The sequence below is a fragment of the Halichondria panicea genome, chromosome 16 (genome assembly GCF_963675165.1).
Source record: "Halichondria panicea chromosome 16, odHalPani1.1, whole genome shotgun sequence".
Taxonomy (NCBI): domain Eukaryota; kingdom Metazoa; phylum Porifera; class Demospongiae; order Suberitida; family Halichondriidae; genus Halichondria; species Halichondria panicea.
In genome coordinates this window covers 5,468,007-5,486,917 of record NC_087392.1, presented here as the reverse complement: position 1 = coordinate 5,486,917, position 18,911 = coordinate 5,468,007, and the positions used below count along the sequence as shown (strand labels likewise).

Genomic DNA, 18,911 nt, shown 5'->3' with positions numbered 1-18,911 from the left:
CTTCCCCCACTCACTGTGGTGGGATTGTCATTGATGGTCTCTATGCTCAGAGTGATGCTATCACTGGCACTGAAGATTCCATCGAACACTGTGAACACTATCAGTCGGTCACTGGAGTCCACCTCACTAGCATTGCTCTCAAACCTGTGGGGAGGGGGGCTGATAATGATTGACAAATTAAGCATCTCGCTTGCTTAATTCCGTAACTAATTTAAAGTCAGCCTGGAGTGTTTTGGGAACGCTATCAATGGTGTGATACTCTTCGGTGAAATATTTAGGACACTAACACTATACAAACAAGTATACTTACATTGCTCAATGAGCCATGCAAACCACTCCTAGCTAGTACGATTGTACTTTGCTGACGTACCTAGCAGAGAGTAGGATGTCCCGGTAGGTCTGATTGTCGGCACTACCCTCGAGAACAAGGCACGCCCCCTCACTGACCACACTCACTCCACCGGGCACACTCACGTTGATCCTCTCACTAGCAGAGTCACACCGTCCGGTGACGTTGATCTGTGAGAGTGTGTGATGAGCGAGGGTATGTGATGAGAGAGAGAGTGTGTGTGTAGGTGTGGGTGGTACGGTTAAAGAACTGGACAACTGAATTTTAAGGACAGTTTCCACGGCAGCTTATACAGAGTCCATTATCTATTTGAAGGCTCTACTATTATATTATGTGCAAACTCTGGGTGGTGCTACTTGGGTGGTGAAAGATATTCACAGATCATGAATTTGCACTATTATGAATAACTGAAAATTGAGGCCCTCCTCCTAAGTATATCAGCCCCTCCCCCCTCCTAAAGGGACCAGTATCAGCCCCTCTCCCTCCTCCTCTAAAATCCCATAGCCAAAACAATCCTCAATACCCTCCCACTATTGACATTTGAAGAAACATTTCACCATAGTGGCTATTAAGTCCCTCCTTTGAGATAAGCTTTGGGATCAGACAGCACTAATGATACAGACAGCATTACTCACATGTACTCCTGTGAAGTTGAATCGCTCAGGATGGTCACGGTCGCTGAGTGTAACTGTAGACAATAGGAACACTCCCTCGTTGGATTCCTCAACGAATGGGTTTCCTCTCGTACTGACTGTCAGTTGCGGGACTTGGTCATTGACTGGCTCCACAGTAACAGTCACTGTAGCAGGGTGACTCCACTGATCACCATCGTAGATCTCAAACATTACTCTGCATGAGAAATCATTATAAGCACTAGTAGGTACTAATGTTGACCCGTACCTCCTTGACTGCAGGTCAGGTTCATCTGCTTCAATATCAAATGTGATACTTCTAAGCATCTGGAAATAAGAGAAACAATGTCAACATTATCTTCCTAAGCTCTGTTTAGTGTTGTATACTGACCAGTTGATACTCCATGATGCTGGCTGGTCCCTCTAGACTGAGCACTGCAGAAAGATGCAGCCAGCCATTGAATATGAGCCCATACTTTCCTATGAGCTATAATTATAGCTAGACTCTTCTTACCTCCATCTTGGAAGGTTTGTTGTACGTACAAAGCCAGGTAGGTGGCATTCAACAGGACAGTGGAAAAGTCACTAGTATCTCTGGTCACCACTTCAATGGAGGCTCGCTGCAAGAAAACAAAAGCAGAAAAGAGTCATTGTGCATATCTTTTTGATGCAAGTGTATGGTACTCACTGTCATGGGGAAGTCTCTGTAATCATCGTTATCCTCGACGAAGAGCCCCACTCCAGACAGAACTGGAACCGGACCCATCCCCTCGACATACACACCACAACGAGCAGTTTGACACACTCCATTGGAATCTGTTGTATGGGAAATCACATTAATATCTCAGTGGTAAATTTGGACAAGTCCTATAAATTGTTTTTGGTGCAGCTAGATATTTGTGCTTCTTACCGCAGTATCCTATGCCATCACTATCCAAGCAGTCACTAGGACAGGCTACACACACTCCTGCAGACTCATACTCTCCGTCTGTATAATTATACATAGCCATTATTTACATGCAATGGCTTCCTATGCAAGTAACTCTACCAAACAACCGCTTTAAATATTAAATTAAATACCTTCACATTGTAGAAAGGTCCCAACAACAGGTGAGCTTTGACTCAGAGCTGCCAGGATAATGAACAGACAAGCAGCTAAACGGTACGCCATCTATTCCTTACAGCAGTACCTTCTTGCTGGGTTAGTAGTTCGAAAACTGAATAAGTTGGGGGCGTATCTCAACTTGTGCAGGAGCAGCTACGCCCCCTTTCTTTGCAAACATCACATTACGTCACACTTATAGGGTGTGTATATTATACTGACGACCTTTCCCCTAATTATACCACAAATGTGTATTATTTTGGGTAAATTATACACAAAATCACAGAGTTTGGGTTGAGTAATGACTTGCACAGTATATACACACACACACACACAAATAATACATGAGCATGATCACAGTGTCCAGTAGCTAGCGTGTTGAGAGAGAGAGGGTCACAATGGAGACAGTTGGTTTCTGGAGGGATAGGGTCAAGGAAATGCATAATCACATTCTTATATTATTTATTATATTCTAGTGAGTGAGGATACGATGAGAAGTTGAGCTCTTGCCTGAGAATGCCAGTGAGGACCAGCTCAGCATTGTACACACCTTCATGTGTGGGGGGGGCAATAGCACAACAAGTCAATGTAAGAAACGCATGCATGTAATCATATCCAGTGCATATGTATTGTGTGGATTGAACTTAAAAGGAGAACTGAAGCCATTTGAAAACTGATTTTAGTGGCTTTGCATAATAATTTATTGCTTGTAGCTGACAACTGTTGTACAGTGTACTAACAAGTTGCATCCCTGTGCATGTACATCAATACCAGTCCATGCACTCACTGAGGCCAAGTGTGAGGAACTCGCTACAGAGACCAGCTGCCAAGTCCTCGGGTGTTGAGATGATCATCAGAGCAGCACTGGAACGCTCCAACCTCCTCCCGAACCTTGACCTCAGCTCAGACAGATTGAGTAGCTCTCCTCCAGCACACTCTATGATTGATTTGAGTGGTGTGTGCGGCGGCTCTACGCTCTGTGTGGAGTGGAAGACCACACCACCCTGTGTGTGTGTGGGGTGTGTGTGGTGGCTGTACGCTCTGTGTGAGTGAAAGACCACACCACCCTGTGTGTGGGTGTGTGTGGGTGTGGGCGGGAGCGACTTAAATTGAATTTCTCACCTTCAATAGTTTCCTAGCCCTAGCTCTGGCCAGGGAGGTGGCTACAGTCATACCAAACAGCTCCATTGCATCTTTATCCTCTAGCCTATAGTCCTCCTCCCTGACAAAGCCACCTGTACTAGCACTGCTCTCTATCCAGGCTGGGGTCACGATGTACTGACACACGGAGATACCACACAGGAACTTGACTGTTCTGGTTACCCGTGGCAGTACTATGTGTGTACAGTCAGAACCTCTCTCTGTCACCTGGCCTCCCAGCTGTACCACAGACTGTGTGGGCGTGGGTGTGAGTGTGTGTGGGTGTGTGTGAGTGGGTGTGGGTGTGTGAGTGGGTGTGAGTGTGTGTGTGTGTGAGTGTGTGTGTGTGTGTGTGTGTGTGGGGGGAGATACATGTCATGAGAGATTAATTCGACAAAGGACCATGGGTTTAGCCTTATGTATAAATGTATGCAAACGAGCAGTTTGGCAAGTTGCTTTCAGGAGGTCATAATTTCAACTGAGAAATCACTTTTTTAAGTTTTTTGGCGACTGACGGGCTGATTCCAGTAACCAAGACAACGGGAGGCTGCGTGGTTGCTATGACATCATCCAATCTGAAATAGTGTAGTATTGATAGTATTGAAAGACGGAGACAAAAATGTGCTAACTTTTTCATTTTTCTCTTTTTCTTTTTTCTTTTTGAGTGTTCCTTGTCCTCTGCCCTCTCATGCTTGCCGATGTTCGTGGTGGGTGTGGTCTGAGAGGGTGTGACTGGTGTGAGGGTGTGAGGGGTAGCCACTTGATCAAGCAACTCAGGCTTAGCCATAAAGGCATCCCATGGTTCTACAGAGAGAGAAGGAGCATCAATCAACTGTACCGTTAGTCTCGTTCCCAGGCCGAGTTGTGTGTGTGGGTGAGGATATGAGTGATACCCATGTCTTGTGAGGGGTACAGAAACATTCTTCAAGTTAATGTTTGGTCTTGGCCTGGGTGAGTCAACGACACAGGGGGAAGAGGATTGTTGTCTTCTCTTCACTTTAGGCACGATGGACTTGCGCTTTTTATGATTCTTTTTGTGACTCTTTCCATGATATGAACTTTCATTGTCACTGAGAACTTCACAAATTTTTGAGTTGGCAATCTTCTTGGCAGTTAGTCCCGTAACAGATGGACAATACATTCGCTGTCTGTGTCTTGGTTCTTTAACTGGGTCAGTTAAAACAGTAGCACTTCTAATTTGTGGCATGGACAATTGCATATCGTCATTCTTACTGGATAGAGGCACCTCGGCCAGAGTTCGCCGTGTTGCTATCTCCTCCAAGTTATTTGTTTCAGAGTTAGCGAGTAATGATGGGAGGGTGCTCCAGTTCAGTAGAATATCAGATGGGATCTTAGAGACGACATGTTTTGCTGCGAAAATAAATGCAACAATCATTATACCATGATGAAATCAATGTTCATCAAAATTCATCAACCTTTGGACACAAACACATTATGTAAATAACACAGTCAAGAAGTTACCATATGCGTTGTCATTACAGTAGGGATGATCGTGGAAATAGGACAGTGGGTTGGCCAGCTCACGAGAAGTAGGTTTCACAACACTAAGCCATCTGAAGAAAGAAACTCAAATTAGTACTTTGACAGAAATAATTATGACACAGAAGAGAACACTATCACAATTCACATGCACAGAGCAACTGTAGGTACTGGTTTGTACTACAATGAACCTCCTAGCCACGCTCAAAGACTAGTCTCGCGAAACCAGGCCCAAAAATAAGATAAACAGCTGGCTTGCGAGACTACTCAAAGACATTGTGCGTTCACCTTTGGTGAGTTGGTGTAAAGGCGAGTAGTGCCCCTCTGTACTCCAGTCCAGTTGGGTCAGTGTAACACACCACCAGTCCTTCATCAAATACACTCTCCACACACACTCTGATTTCAGGTACCTCAGGCATGTCAGGATTAGGACTGTTTGCTGTAGAGCAACTCGTCATGGTTGCAGCCTCCACATCCTCTGATGGGTGAAATCCAAGGGTCTCATTCTTGACACAAGAAGCCAGTTTTATTTCATATGTAGTTAATTACAGCTAGATAAAAATCAAGTTTTTAAAAAGAAACCGAAAGCCAAGCATGCTTACAATTTCGATTTGGGAAAGGTCGTTTTGATATTGAAATAAAGGTAAAGATCATCTGAAAAACAAACTAAGGCATTAAAACAGCTTATTCTAAGGACGACCTCCCCTTTTTATGATTCGCCCTCACATTAATAATCACAGTAACAGTTTGAGGTGACCAATATGCAGTAATGACTTGCACAGTATATACACAAATAATACATGAGCATGATCACAGTGTCCTGTAGCTAGCTAGTGTTGAGAGAGAGAGGGTCACAATGGAGACAGTTGGTTTCTGGAGGGACACGGTCAAGGAAATGCAACAATAGTAGAATCACTTATATATTCTAGTGAGTGAGGATACGATGAGAAGTTGAGCTCCTGCCTGAGAATGCCAGTGAGGACCAGCTCAGCATTGTACACACCTGAATGTAGGGGAGGGGGGGGGGAGGGGAGGGGAGGGGCACAACAAGTCAATACATACATGCTTATAATCATAATCTACATACAGCTATAGTGCACATGTATTGTGTGGATTGAGAAAAACTGTAGCCATTAAAAATAAAAACTGAATTTAGTGGCAAGCCCTCAGTACTAGCTGACAACTGTTGTACAGTGCACTAACAAGTTGCATCCATGTGCATGTACATCAATACCAGCCCATGCACTCACTGAGGCCAAGTGTGAGGAACTCGCTACAGAGACCAGCTGCCAAGTCCTCGGGTGTTGAGATGATCATCAGAGCAGCACTGGCACGCTCTAACCTCCTCCCGAACCTTGACCTCAGCTCGGACAGATTGAGTAGCTCTCCTCCAGCACACTCTATGATTGATTTGAGTGGTGTGTGTGGCGGCTGTACGCTCTGTGTGGAGTGGAAGACCACACCCTGTGTGTGTGTGGGCGGGTGGTGTGTGTATGTGGGTGTGGTGTGTGTGCGGGTGTGTGGTGTGTGTGTGTGGAGGGAGCGACTTACATTTGCAAAAAAACAACACAATAGAAGCTATGCACATACATCAACTTGTACATCATAATTATTGTAAAGGCAGGATGACTGCAATGAAATCGTGATAAGTAGTTCTGATCTACTCTTACAAGCATACACAATGCACCCTCATGCTAGTAAAACCAATTAGTTCACCTTCAATAGTTTCCTAGCCCTAGCTCTGGCCAGGGAGGTGGATACAGTCATACCAAACAGCTCCATTGCATCTTTATCCTCTAGCCTATAGTCCTCCTCCCTGACAAAGCCACCTGTACTAGCACTGCTCTCTATCCAGGCTGGGGTCACGATGTACTGACACATGGAGATACCACACAGGAACTTGACTGTTCTGGTTACTCGTGGCAGTACTATGTGTGTACAGTCAGAACCTCTCTCTGTCACCTGGCCTCCCAGCTGTACCACAGACTGTGTGGGTGTGGGTGTGTGTGTGTGGGTGTGTGTGTGGGTGTGGATAGATACAATATAATTATTATGTCATGAAAAATTCAAGTTATGGAAGGGGCAAAAAAAAGTATGGCCGATTACGTATTATGCAAATGAGCGCATTGGCAAGTTGCTTCCGGGAGGTCATAATTTCACTCAATATCTTATTTTTGGGCTCACATTTTTCAGTGTTTTGGCGACAGACTGGCTGATTCCAGTAACCAAGACAACGGGAGGCTTGACATCATCCAATCTGATAATAGTGTAGTACTGAAAGAGGGAGACGAAAATGCATTAAAAGTGCTAACTTTTGCTTTTTTGTTACTGAGTGTTCCATGTCCTCTGCCCTCTCATGCTTGCCGATGTTAGTGGTGGGTGTGGTCTGTGATGGTGTGACTGGTGTGAGGGTGTGAGGGGTAGCCACTTGATCAACCAACTCAACCAACTCAGGGTGGCGCTTAGAGTAGCTAGCCATGAAGGCATCCCATGGCTCTACATGGAGAGAAAGAGCATCAATCAACTGTACAGAAGGAACATCAATCCACATAGAACAGATACAGATACCACATGCACCGTGCTAGCCTGTATGTCGTAGAGCGGGGACTTGTCGTTGGTGTAACACCACATGCACCGTGCTAGCCTGTATGTCGTAGAGCGGGGACTTGTCGTTGGTGTAACACCACATGCACCGTGCTAGCCTGTATGTCGTAGTGCGGGGACTTGTCGTTGGTGTAACACCACATGCTAACTATTATACTCAATTAAATTATAAATATTTGTACAGCTCAGAACATCAATAATGTTGAACCTATTGTGCATAATATTTTCTTGTAGTTAATAATTTTCGGATTGATGCTCTAACCCGCTATACGATATTCGAAACACTGAATCTGCTTGGGAACAATAATAATATTATATCTTACTGAGAATGGAGGTGGCCTCAAAACATGATCCAGGAGTGAACTCTTGAGGCTGGCCTAGTCTAGTGTAGCGGGGGAAGAGGACAGCTGGGACCTGACCATTGTGGATGGTGTCAGCAAGGAAGGTGGAGTTGACAATGGCCACACCCCATTCTCTAGCCTTCATGTACTTCTTACCTTCTGGCCTGTGTGTGTGGTGGGTGTATATGTGTGTGGTGTGGGTGTGTGGTGTGGGTGGGTGGTGTGTGGGTGTGTGGTGTGGGTGGTGTGTACGAGGAGACAAACAGTGAGAATACATACATGTACAGCAAAGTCATCACCCTATATAAAGTATTGTAAGAGGGTTCAAGATACAGTGCAGTTAGTACACCTCTTGCAGATGAGGTGTGTGGTGGTCTTGTCCAAGTGTCCAGTACAGGGGATACCACAGATACGGATCATGTCCTTCACCAGCTCACGCTCAGCTTCAGTGTAGTTACTCAGTGTCATGGACTGGAGGGAAGAGGGGGGTCAGAGTTCAAATATTAGCCTAATAAGATTGGCATATCCTACCAACTTCTTTTCCCTAACCCTAACCCTAGCACTAGCACTACTGCCTGCATGGGTGTCTAAGTATTCAGAGGAATAGGCCGTCAATAATACATGACTTGTGTAGATTGTTTGTTTCATGGTAAGTTGTTAGGATTCAATATGCTGTAAGTTGTTAGGATTCAATGCTGTTACTTTACAGCATATTGAATCCTAACAACTTACAGCATATTGAATCCTAACAACTTACAGCATATTGAATCCTAACAACTTACAGCATATTGAATCCTAACAACTTACAGCATATTGAATCCTAACAACTTACAGCATATTGAATCCTAACAACTTACCATGAAACAAACAATCTACACAAGTCATGTATTATTGACGGCCTATTCCTCTGAATACTTAGACACCCATGCAGGCAGTAGTGCTAGTGCTAGCAGGCACACAGGTACACAGGGACACTCACGTATTTGTCAGCTCCCAGGAGTTGCCACTTGAAAGCAGTCGGGAAATGAAGTGCATTTCTTGGGGGAAACATTTTCTGCTGAGTCAGCACATCGTTGAGCCAATGTGCACTGGCAATGCACTTTCCAGCTGAGAATGCCTGCACAAAACAAGGATGATAATATTGCCTACAGGTGTAGTTGACATTTGTTTTGGTTGCCCACATAATAGGCGTAAGGCTTAGACAGACCAACACAGTGGCTGTAGGCCTGCTAACACAGGTCTAAACACATGCTATGGAGACTTTGGGGCCAGGGTGGCGTAATTACAGTGACACCACAATAGACAAGTCTCACTGTACTAGTTGCCCTCCAGTACTGCCCACCTTAGCAAAGACCTCACTGTACTAGTAGCCCTCCAGTACTGCCCACCTTAGCAAAGACCACACTGTACTAGTAGCCCACCTTAGCAAAGACCACACTGTACTAGTAGCCCACCTTAGCAAAGACCACACTGTACTAGTAGCCCACCTTAGCAAAGACCACACTGTACTAGTAGCCCACCTTAGCAAAGACCACACTGTACTAGTAGCCCACCTTAGCAAAGACCTCACTGTACTAGTTGCCCTCCAGTACTGCCCACACTGTACTAGTAGCCCAATTTAGCAAAGACCACACTGTACTAGTAGCCCACCTTAGCAAAGACCACACTGTACTAGTAGCCCACCTTAGCAAAGACCTCACTGTACTAGTTGCCCTCCAGTACTGCCCACCTTAGCAAAGACCTCACTGTACTAGTAGCCCACCTTAGCAAAGACCTCACTGTACTAGTTGCCCTCCAGTACTGCCCACCTTAGCAAAGGCCACACTGTACTAGTAGCCCACCTTAGCAAAGACCACACTGTACTAGTAGCCCACCTTAGCAAAGACCACACTGTACTAGTAGCCCACCTTAGCAAAGACCACACTGTACTAGTAGCCCACCTTAGCAAAGACCACACTGTACTAGTAGCCCACCTTAGCAAAGACCTCACTGTACTAGTAGCCCACCTTAGCAAAGACCTCACTGTACTAGTAGCCCACCTTAGCAAAGACCACACTGTACTAGTAGCCCACCTTAGCAAAGACCTCACTGTACTAGTAGCCCACCTTAGCAAAGACCACACTGTACTAGTAGCCCACCTTAGCAAAGACCTCACTGTACTAGTAGCCCACCTTAGCAAAGACCACACTGTACTAGTAGCCCACCTTAGCAAAGACCTCACTGTACTAGTAGCCCACCTTAGCAAAGACCTCACTGTACTAGTAGCCCACCTTAGCAAAGACCACACTGTACTAGTAGCCCACCTTAGCAAAGACCTCACTGTACTAGTAGCCCACCTTAGCAAAGACCACACTGTACTAGTAGCCCACCTTAGCAAAGACCTCACTGTACTAGTATCCCACCTTAGCAAAGACCACACTGTACTAGTAGCCCACCTTAGCAAAGACCTCACTGTACTAGTAGCCCACCTTAGCAAAGACCTCACTGTACTAGTATCCCACCTTAGCAAAGACCTCACTGTACTAGTAGCCCACCTTAGCAAAGACCTCACTGTACTAGTAGCCCACCTTAGCAAAGACCTCACTGTACTAGTAGCCCACCTTAGCAAAGACCTCACTGTACTAGTAGCCCACCTTAGCAAAGACCTCACTGTACTAGTATCCCACCTTAGCAAAGACCTCACTGTACTAGTAGCCCACCTTAGCAAAGACCTCACTCTTCTTATGCAGAGCCAGCAAGTGTGTGCACTGAGCTGGTGTGCTCACCACACGTCCTCCATGCTGATGGATCACCTGGAATAGAGGAACAAGTAAACCAACAAAGAGAGAGCAAAAGTGATACAGTGCTAGCAACAAGTGACTTTTCAAGGTCCTGTATAACCAAGGCCAGCTGAATACATACAAGCAGGAGTACATGACTGATACAAGGGAACAATAGTGCCAGTGGTCAGTAAGTCAATTAAATGGGTCTGGCTGGGTAAAGGAAAATAGCAGTCCTAGGAATGTGCTGTTTACATATATCAGGAGTCCTTATATACACCATCCAGTTGTCTGGGGGTCACACCAGGGAGAGGGAGGCTTGCTGCTGCGGTGTACATAACTCTTTATGGCCACCCCTGCCAGCTACGATACAAAGGCCAGGTCCTAAATGAACAGTTTGTGTACAAAACAACCTCTCAACAAAGGCCACCTCTGTATACCAACCTACAAATAACCCAGAGCTCCCTCGATCACCACACTATCAGACACTATAAGCAGACTTATGTACATTGAACTAAATAGAGCAACAGATTTATATAGGAAATGCTTACAACATTAGGCAATAAGATGAATGCATGAACCACGTGCAGTGTACCTGCCTCCACTTGTCCACAGTGCCTGGCTCCATACACTCCTGGTAGTCACACAAGCACACACACACACCACTCAGTAGAACAGCACTGCCATCACTGCTCTCCTCTGATGGTGCTCCCTGTCGCACTTCCTCGGGAACAGTGGGTGGGGGGTGGGCCGAGGGTGTGGGGTGTGTGGAGGTAGTGAGGAGTGTGGGCTGTGTGGAGGGAGTGAGCGTGGGCTGTGTGGGCTGTGTGGATGGTGTGAGAGTGGGCTGTGTGGGTTGTGTGGATGGTGTGAGGGGTGTAGCAGGTACAAGGGATGTGGAGGGAGTGTGATTTGGTAGGGAAATAATCGATTGTGGAGCTCCATTCTCTATTATGGTTTCTGGAGGTACAGTCTGAACAATCATGCCAGTGGGCTCAGTAGTCTGGTGGGCCATTCCACTATTCCCAGAGAGAGATGGGTGGGCCGCTCCATTCCCGGAAAGAGATGGCTCAATAGTCTGGTGGGCCGCTCCATTCCCAGAGAGAGATGGCTCAGTAGTCTGGTGGGCCACTCCATTCCCAGAGAGAGATGGTTCAGTAGTCTGGTGGGCCACTCCATTCCCAGAGAGAGATGGCTCAGTAGTCTGGTGGGCCACCACTCCATTCTTGGAGAGGCTGTATTCATTCTCATCCACTCTCTTGTTTAGATCGATACAGTCGAGTATCCAATCAGGTGTGACCACACTGATGACATCACTATGCTCCAGGGCACACTCATACTTGGCCTGCATGGTGGACGACACAAGAGCAAACCAACCAATCACATCTATAGCTGATACATGTACAGTACATAACATTAAAGTTATAAAACTAGCCAAAAAAATTACGAACGCTTAATGCAAAGGAGTTGCCATAATTATATTTGACCCCACAACTTCATTGTAGCTATTATTACACGACTTACTTACCCCTGTCATTTCCATGGTAACTAGGTGTGTGATGCTAGCGTCTAGAGTGTTGCTATAGTTACCACCATAGTACACCACAAGCACTGCCACCTTCTCCCTGTCATCACGAGTCATCTGCCAATCACAGGACAATGTTAACCACATCACCGATCACTAGATTAGCATACAACATAATAACTTACATACATAAGTACGTGTAGTTGCATTGTCAGCAGTCACAGCTGGAATACACACACACACCCACGCACACCAACCGTATACCTCGAGGCATGGTTATAGAATGCTGGCCCAGTACAATGAATTGTTATGATGAACTAGAAAATCAATTAGCAGAATTCTTCAATCCATGTTCGTACCTTAGAGGTCGTAAAGGTCAATCCAGAGAGCAGCCGAGGCTTACTGAGGTCAAAGGGCATCATACTGAATAGGAATTAAGGAAAAAATGTCCGCTCCGATACACTCTGTAATACAAGTTATCATATGTAATTATATTGTATGGTTGGATACGGTAATTGAGCTCCACATTTGAGGGACAAGAGCGCCCAATCAGGCTGCAGGAAGAAACAGTGATTTACATAGTAACAGGCGTGTACGTGTGTACACTAACGTGTAGGACGTGGCAGTCCAGTAGGCTGACTGTGTTGGGGTCAATGGGTGCATCTGATAATATGTGTGTGACTATATCATTGAGGTAGAACTCGCGAGTGGCCCCACCCTCTTTCATAGCAGCCTTCACCTGCACGTATAATATATCTTTTGCCATTGTGGATACATTGAATGGACACCCTACTGTACTACTGTACTATCATGTACTCTCTACCTCCCGTAGCTAATTGATCTTACCTCAGCAGCTTTGGAAACATTCTTATCAAAAATGTAATAGTGGACATCTTGGAACAGAGTCATTCTGTCCGCTGTCCGTACGTACTTGTCCCTCTGCGCGAAACGTCTCTGCGCTGCTTGTCCAATCTTCACTTCAAAATTAGGGGAAAGGGGTTATCTTTAAACACTTTAACAAGCGAGACACGCATTAGCCTCGACCCCAGGCCGAGTTTTCGCTTTTATAACGGTTAGGCGAACAACTAGTTTGCCTAACCGTTATAAAAGCGAAAACTCGGCCTGGGATCGAGGCTAGACGCGCATATTCAGCAACTTTTAGTGCAAACATGCAAATGTCACTGAAGAAGTAGTCGCCCATACTCAGTGTTGTTAAGGATGGCTCAATTAATTATTGGGATTTATTGTGGATTTCTTGTATATGTGATTATATCTTTGGATGGTTACATATAAACTGATGAAACTTTGCAATAATGTAGTCTTATAATGAAGGAACATGTTGAATGTGTTTTTAAGTCATGTGACTTTCAGGGGTGGAGCTACAGTGAAATATACAACTTTACAATTTCCGGAATACAAACAAGTGCAGCCACACCCCCAAATTTTTTTGTGAAGTGCAACTCAGTTTTACCATTTTTATGGTGCCCGGATATGATGTCTATCATTTTCGGTGAAGCGGAAAATTGAAATACGCATATTTAAGTAGAGGGCATTAAATAGAAAATGCGACAGTTTTCCTGATTTCTGTGCACCTGTAAATGATACGCATCATATCTGGGCACCACAAAAATGGTAAAACTGAGTTGTACTTCATAAAAAAATTTGGGGGTGTGGCTACACTTGTTTCTAATCCTCCTTTTTTATCTTCTTAATCACACTGTAACGACATCGCTGAAGGTCACATGACCTCCAAACATTTTAAGCGTGTACATTTCGTACAAAACTACATTCCTACTAAATTTCATCCATTAATATATCACAATCACAAAGATATGATGCCCTGTGCACCACAGGGCATCATATCTTTGTGATTATGATATTATCCTATGGATACTGATGATTATCACGAGTCTGTGCCAGTAACTGCACGAGTGCCAAGTGACAGTTACTAGGCACGGACGAGTGATAATCATCAGTATCCATGGGATAATGCATTTATTGCTTGGCAACCAAAATGCAGGTTGAATCTGCGCATGCGCAACATGCGGTTGCTTTATCAACCAGAAGAATGCGTAGCAACAAAATTGAGTTCTGCCAGTTGAAGACGAGTTTAAGAGAAAGAAAACAGTTAGAAAGACAAAGAAATAAGACTCTAGAACACCAAGAGAGCTTGCAGAAGGGTACTTAAAGATTTTGTAGAGAACAGACAAGAAAAAAAGACAAAAAAACGTTGACAACCAGCAACCCGTTTTGAAAATGGATAGTTCTGAAGGATAAACAGCATGTGCTTGCTTTCTATCATGCTCCAGTGTATCAGAAGAGGAAACATGCACCGCTATAGCTGAAGAAAAGTGTGACAACCGTTTTTGAAGCCAAAACAACTTTATACAAGCCTGAACAGGTGGTGCAGTACACTTCTACATGTGCAATACTCCGCTCAAAGCACCCACTCCCAACACTGATGCCTGTTTGATGCATTAAATATGACTAACACTGACAACCTCCTGACCCTCAGCTTCACTGCAAAAAGAGTACAGAAGTGATACAGAGCATCAGAAAACAGGAAAAGAGACTGATAAACATTGCAATGCATGATTATAAGTGTGTAAACTATGTTTTTCTTGTTCTCTCACTGCTGAAAACGTTTTATTCCAAATAAGAATCACTTCCTAGTGTGCAATAACAAGTGTGCAATAATACTTCCGGGTGTGCGATATGGAAAAATATCTGCACAGTCGGTGATGAGTCGCTTCTGTGCAATTTGAATGTAAAACGCTGATGTCAGCACTTATTAAAAAGCAATAATGTGATAAAACCTAGCAACTAAACTGGTTAGATACTGTTTAGTCGGTATCTATGGGAATTATAAGCCCGCAGGCACTTGTAGTACATGGCATGCACACACACAAGGTGCAAACCCTACTGACTGCTAATAATATAGAGTATTTATCCAATTTGGAAGATATGGGGAAATTGTATATAATTATCTCATGATTGTGTCTAAGGTGTTTGAGTAACTGCTAGATTATTATTGCTATTTCTATAAAAGCATCCTGGCCGGCTAATTCCTCAGTTGATAAATTTTGTCCAAGACAGAATAATGTATTTAACCTTTATTATTGCTAGTACAGTAGCAGCTCTAACTCTGCTGCTCCTGCTAGTAGCTCTCTGGCAGTGTTATAAGCTAGTGCTTGCATTAGTGGCTACTGCTCTACGGGTGGTACCTGTACAAGAAGAAGCTCATATGCCACGACCACCACTTGAGCGACCGGTGCAGGAGACAGGTGCACCTATTCATCACGGAAACACTGTCCTAGTTCAGGCTAGGATTGCAGCTGGTGCAAATCAGCATCCAGGAGCTCAGTGTGTGCAGGCTGTACAAGAGACACAAGAAGCTTTCCAGTTGCAAGATGCCTTACTACAATCAGTTGGTGGACTTGGTACTGCTCAGGAGTCACTGTACCAGAGGAACCTTCCTGCAGCAATGGTGGCAGGTCTAAGCTTACGCATTTAAATTTGAGGTGAGTTTTTGAGTTTTTGAGTGCATTTTGTACAAGGAATTTTGTGCGTAGTGGCTTGTGTTGTATTAATGTCGTTGTTTGTATGCTCCCATGCAGGTTCCTGTTCAGAGTGTGACATATCGATGAGCTTAAAGCAACTGTGACTCTACTGTGTGTGTGTATATCGCTATCAATGACTTTGTATTTTTGTAATTTGTTTTTTGTAGTTTCACATCATCATTGTAATCGTTTTATCCACATGTTTAATCAAAGGTTTACTTTTTGTACTCTGCACACACATACGTCTACATACTGACAAATAATGTGGAGTATCTGCTCACAAAGTTTACTAGACGTGAATAATTATGCTTCCCAATTTCATGAACTGGCAGCAGCTAGGATATGAGGGGGGTCTCCCTTAATGATAGTACACTAACCCAACAACACTAAGTGCAGGTGACCTTCAGCTGATCATGAAAACCCTCCTCTAATGAAAACTTGAATGTTGTATCGACCCTTTACCAGTAAATAAGACAACCATAACACATTTAATTGTAATGATCTTTACCAGTAGTGAATGAACAACACAGGAGCTGTACTCCTGACAATAATTATGAACCATGTGTAATATCAAAGTCAAGGATGAGAGAATTAACATTTAAGTCTACAATTTTTAATCTAACATGCAACACAAATCATATCAATGCTATAATAGTTCTACGAAGGTACAGTCAGTGTCATGTGTACAGAGATGGTTAGTCACTCTTCTTTGTTTGGCTGTGCTGCTGGTGTTTGCAATTCAGCAGCTGACATGAGAGCGTTCACCAGTGAGTCCAGTGCTGCCTCAGCTACCGGCTCTGTCTTCTCTTCGTTGTTGCCTTCCTCCATGGCATCCTCTGTCTTGTTATTTGTAGCCTCCACATCATCTTCGGCAGTGCCGTCATCTGATTGGTCGACTTCTTCTTGTATCGGCTCCTTGTCAGTCACACCAGCAGTAGTGGCAGTAATAGTTTCATCCTCCACCACCGATTGTGTTAATATCTTGATCTCTCCAGTAGCGATATCTTCAAGCTGCGATATTTCTTCTTGTTCAAGAATCTCCTCAGAATCGATATGAACACCGTCTTCTTCCAAAATCTCTTCACCTTCTAGTTCAGCATCTTCAAAGCCATCATAATCTGGGTCAGCCAGAGGGTCATCGTCAAACTGATCATAGACAGATAGCAAGTCTGTACTTGGGTCAAGAATTTGTCTTCTTTTTCGTGGAGTAGTGATAGCAGACATTGGTCTCTTTCGGGGTTCAGTGGCAGGTCGTTTCCGTGGTGATTTGCTCGGGCTTCGTTTGGTAGGTAGACTTTGTGGAGAAAGGCGGCGTTTCTTGGAAGAAGGAGTTTTAACTTCAGGTACGAAATCACAACACTTCATATGTTCTTGAAAATCAGATTCGTGTTCGAACGCATTTTTGCACAATCCACACTTGTGCCAGTGACACTTCTGAATGTGAAAACGGAGGTAGTCCTTTCGAGCAAATGATTTCCCACATTCGTGACATGTGCATTCTTTCTTCTTGTCGTGGATGGCAGAGATGTGGCGTTGCAGCGCCCCCCATTGAGCAAACCCTCGACCACAGCGATCACACTTGTAGGGCGTCTCCTTGGTGTGAGTGTAGAGATGGTCCTTGAGATTGGAGGGAGAGCCAAACCCTTTCCCACATGTCTCACACACATAGGGGTGCTCACCTACAGTCGTGTGTGGGTGGGGGGATACACTCAAATTGCGTAAAAAATACAATTCATTACATCACACCATAAAAGGGGTGGAAAACGCTACCTATGTGTTTTGTGTAAGTACATGAAAGTGTGCTTGCTAATAATTATCACAGGTAAGCCAAAGGTCTATTACTGAATACACTCATACATGCTGTACACTTGAATTGAACAAACATACACTGTACAGGTACTGACACACAATAATCATTACTAATTTGAGACTGGATTGTAAACTGTGCATGAGTATGCAGCAATACAATGCGTGTATAAACACAACTCACCTGTGTGCAGACGCTCGTGGCGTTTACAGTGTGAGCTGCATTGGAAGGACTTCTCACAGAAGGAGCACGCGTATGGCCTCTCTCCAGTGTGGACTCTCATATGAACCTTGAGCTTTGAGTTGTTATAGAAGCCCTTGCTACACACGGGGCACACAGAGCTCCTCTCCTTCTCACACCACGGTATGTGGTGATGCTTGATGTGGGCAGCTAGCTTCACAGGTGAGAAAAACACTTTGTCGCAATGCTCGCAATTCTTCTCTTTAGTGTGGAGATCAAGATGTCGCATTAGGGTCACTTTGAGCGTGAATCCTTTCCCGCATTCAGAGCACTTGTGAATTTTAAGTTTTCCACGTTTTGTCCTCTTGACCTTTTCTGGTTCGATTTCAATCATTGATTCGGCAGCCATAGTAGCGTGTTGAGCGGCTTTCGCCATGACAACAACCTCTTGAGCAACTTCATTAACGAGAGACGCCACAGAGCCAGGAAGTTCAGTGAGTGATTGCTGCAATACTTGCTGTAGTTGAGTCAAGCTTTCACCCGGAGCTAGGCTGCTAGCTTTGTTGGCCAGTACTTGTAGAGCGGCGGCAGCAGCGGCAATACTGCCAGAGTTATCCCCTTCAATTGTAGCAGCTTCGATATTATCCTCTGAATTCGCACTTTCATCGGCCGAATCTCTGCTGTTGTTTTCGTCGTCAGTATTGGTAGCTAGACCGGCCGTTTCTGTGGCAGCACTTGTCAGAGCCTCGATGATAGATTGCATGACGGCAGCAGTGTGATTGGCCGATGAGTCTCCACCAGGCATAGGAATGACAATTTCCTCGACTGCTACAGTTGTTGCTGGTTCAGTAACGGCAATCGTTTCCACGACATCAGTTGCTAGGGTTGTCAGAATCTCGCCGACGGCAATCTCGCTTTCCAGGGTGGCTGGAGCAACCTCTGACATAGTCCCTGGGTGAAAATTAAGGACTTAGTCATTTTTAGATAAGATTTAAGCTTTTTATACATGTAGAGAGGTTAACTGTAGGCGCTAGACCAGTGTAGTGACTTCTACTCGGTAGACATACTAAAGTTAGTAGGGTATAGATAGTACCACAAAGAAGCTCGCTACCCAAAAATTATGTGTTGAGCCGCACCTTTCCAACTTTGACACAAATCTCAATCCACACACACTGAGGCGATTATAAGACTTGAATTCAGAATAGGTCACTTAGATAGTAGCTGCACACAGTTTGGTGGTACTTTGAAGGTATAGATAGAGGCACAGTCGAGAGAAAGCGATCAAAATATCTTCTGGGTAAAGGTGGCCATTTTTTTCAAGATGGACGATCAATTTCAATCACGTGCGCCCACATGTGCCGCCATTATTAATACGTCCTGACCTCGAGAAAGAATGTCTGTTTTGTTAATGA

General features: G+C 44.6%; 4 protein-coding genes across 11 annotated transcripts in view; all 4 read right to left on the bottom strand.

Moving 5' to 3' along the window:
* The window catches only part of LOC135350510 (uncharacterized), a 43,827-nt gene extending 41,604 nt beyond the window's left edge, over nt 1-2,223 (bottom strand). Inside the window, exons 1-9 of the mRNA XM_064549322.1 lie at nt 2,062-2,223; nt 1,892-1,969; nt 1,670-1,797; nt 1,496-1,601; nt 1,373-1,416; nt 1,250-1,308; nt 985-1,198; nt 371-519; nt 15-144 (exon numbers count right to left, since the gene is read on the bottom strand). Coding sequence (XP_064405392.1) covers nt 15-144; nt 371-519; nt 985-1,198; nt 1,250-1,308; nt 1,373-1,416; nt 1,496-1,601; nt 1,670-1,797; nt 1,892-1,969; nt 2,062-2,152 — 999 coding nt within the window. The 5' untranslated portion in view covers nt 2,153-2,223. The remainder of the gene's footprint in view (nt 1-14; nt 145-370; nt 520-984; nt 1,199-1,249; nt 1,309-1,372; nt 1,417-1,495; nt 1,602-1,669; nt 1,798-1,891; nt 1,970-2,061) is intronic.
* A 148-nt stretch (nt 2,224-2,371) lies between these two features.
* Nucleotides 2,372-12,984, bottom strand: LOC135350523 (PAX-interacting protein 1-like). Of its 7 annotated transcripts, none has more exons than XM_064549343.1 (17): nt 12,799-12,984; nt 12,563-12,691; nt 12,463-12,506; nt 12,312-12,375; nt 11,956-12,069; nt 11,539-11,772; nt 11,023-11,466; nt 10,368-10,460; nt 8,648-8,785; nt 8,018-8,139; nt 7,651-7,832; nt 7,036-7,219; nt 6,908-6,980; nt 3,206-3,475; nt 2,871-3,150; nt 2,573-2,633; nt 2,372-2,498 (listed from the first exon to the last, which is right to left on the bottom strand). In XM_064549343.1, exons 1-17 carry the CDS (start codon nt 12,859-12,861, stop codon nt 2,477-2,479), a joined length of 2,517 nt encoding a protein of 838 aa, XP_064405413.1. In that variant the 5' UTR covers nt 12,862-12,984; the 3' UTR covers nt 2,372-2,476. The 7 variants fall into 7 exon arrangements, with proteins under 7 accessions (XP_064405413.1, XP_064405414.1, XP_064405409.1 ...); XM_064549344.1 differs by having other exon boundaries at nt 11,023-11,524; nt 11,654-11,772; XM_064549339.1 differs by having other exon boundaries at nt 11,023-11,772.
* On the bottom strand, nt 3,469-5,332 carry LOC135350560 (uncharacterized). Its single transcript, XM_064549397.1, has 4 exons — nt 5,012-5,332; nt 4,706-4,797; nt 3,853-4,594; nt 3,469-3,798 (listed from the first exon to the last, which is right to left on the bottom strand). Exons 1-4 carry the CDS (start codon nt 5,179-5,181, stop codon nt 3,690-3,692), a joined length of 1,113 nt encoding a protein of 370 aa, XP_064405467.1. The 5' UTR covers nt 5,182-5,332; the 3' UTR covers nt 3,469-3,689.
* A 3,064-nt stretch (nt 12,985-16,048) lies between the features above and the next one.
* On the bottom strand, nt 16,049-18,839 carry LOC135350534 (zinc finger protein 773-like). Of its 2 annotated transcripts, none has more exons than XM_064549360.1 (3): nt 18,522-18,839; nt 17,503-18,450; nt 16,049-17,191 (listed from the first exon to the last, which is right to left on the bottom strand). In XM_064549360.1, exons 2-3 carry the CDS (start codon nt 18,443-18,445, stop codon nt 16,212-16,214), a joined length of 1,923 nt encoding a protein of 640 aa, XP_064405430.1. In that variant the 5' UTR covers nt 18,446-18,450; nt 18,522-18,839; the 3' UTR covers nt 16,049-16,211. The 2 variants fall into 2 exon arrangements, with proteins under 2 accessions (XP_064405430.1, XP_064405429.1); XM_064549359.1 differs by having other exon boundaries at nt 18,636-18,838.
* Between the last annotated feature and the right edge of the window lie 72 nt (nt 18,840-18,911).

What these genes read in the sequence shown, in the direction of transcription:
- LOC135350560 (XM_064549397.1), bottom strand. Translation starts at nt 5,181, where the DNA reads ATGACGAGTTGCTCTACAGCAAACAGTCCTAATCCTGACATGCCTGAG. An exon ending in TTTACACCAACTCACCAAAG is followed by an intron (nt 4,798 to 5,011) that starts GTGAACGCACAA and finishes TTCTTTCTTCAG; the next exon opens with ATGGCTTAGTGTTGTGAAAC. An exon ending in CTGTAATGACAACGCATATG is followed by an intron (nt 4,595 to 4,705) that starts GTAACTTCTTGA and finishes TTATTTTCGCAG; the next exon opens with CAAAACATGTCGTCTCTAAG.
- LOC135350534 (XM_064549360.1), bottom strand. Translation starts at nt 18,445, where the DNA reads ATGTCAGAGGTTGCTCCAGCCACCCTGGAAAGCGAGATTGCCGTCGGC. An exon ending in CCACGAGCGTCTGCACACAG is followed by an intron (nt 17,192 to 17,502) that starts GTGAGTTGTGTT and finishes ACACGACTGTAG; the next exon opens with GTGAGCACCCCTATGTGTGT.
- LOC135350523 (XM_064549339.1), bottom strand. Translation starts at nt 12,861, where the DNA reads ATGACTCTGTTCCAAGATGTCCACTATTACATTTTTGATAAGAATGTT. An exon ending in TCAGTAACAAAAAAGCAAAA is followed by an intron (nt 6,981 to 7,035) that starts GTTAGCACTTTT and finishes CACTATTATCAG; the next exon opens with ATTGGATGATGTCAAGCCTC. An exon ending in GTTCCTCACACTTGGCCTCA is followed by an intron (nt 2,634 to 2,870) that starts GTGAGTGCATGG and finishes CCACACATGAAG; the next exon opens with GTGTGTACAATGCTGAGCTG.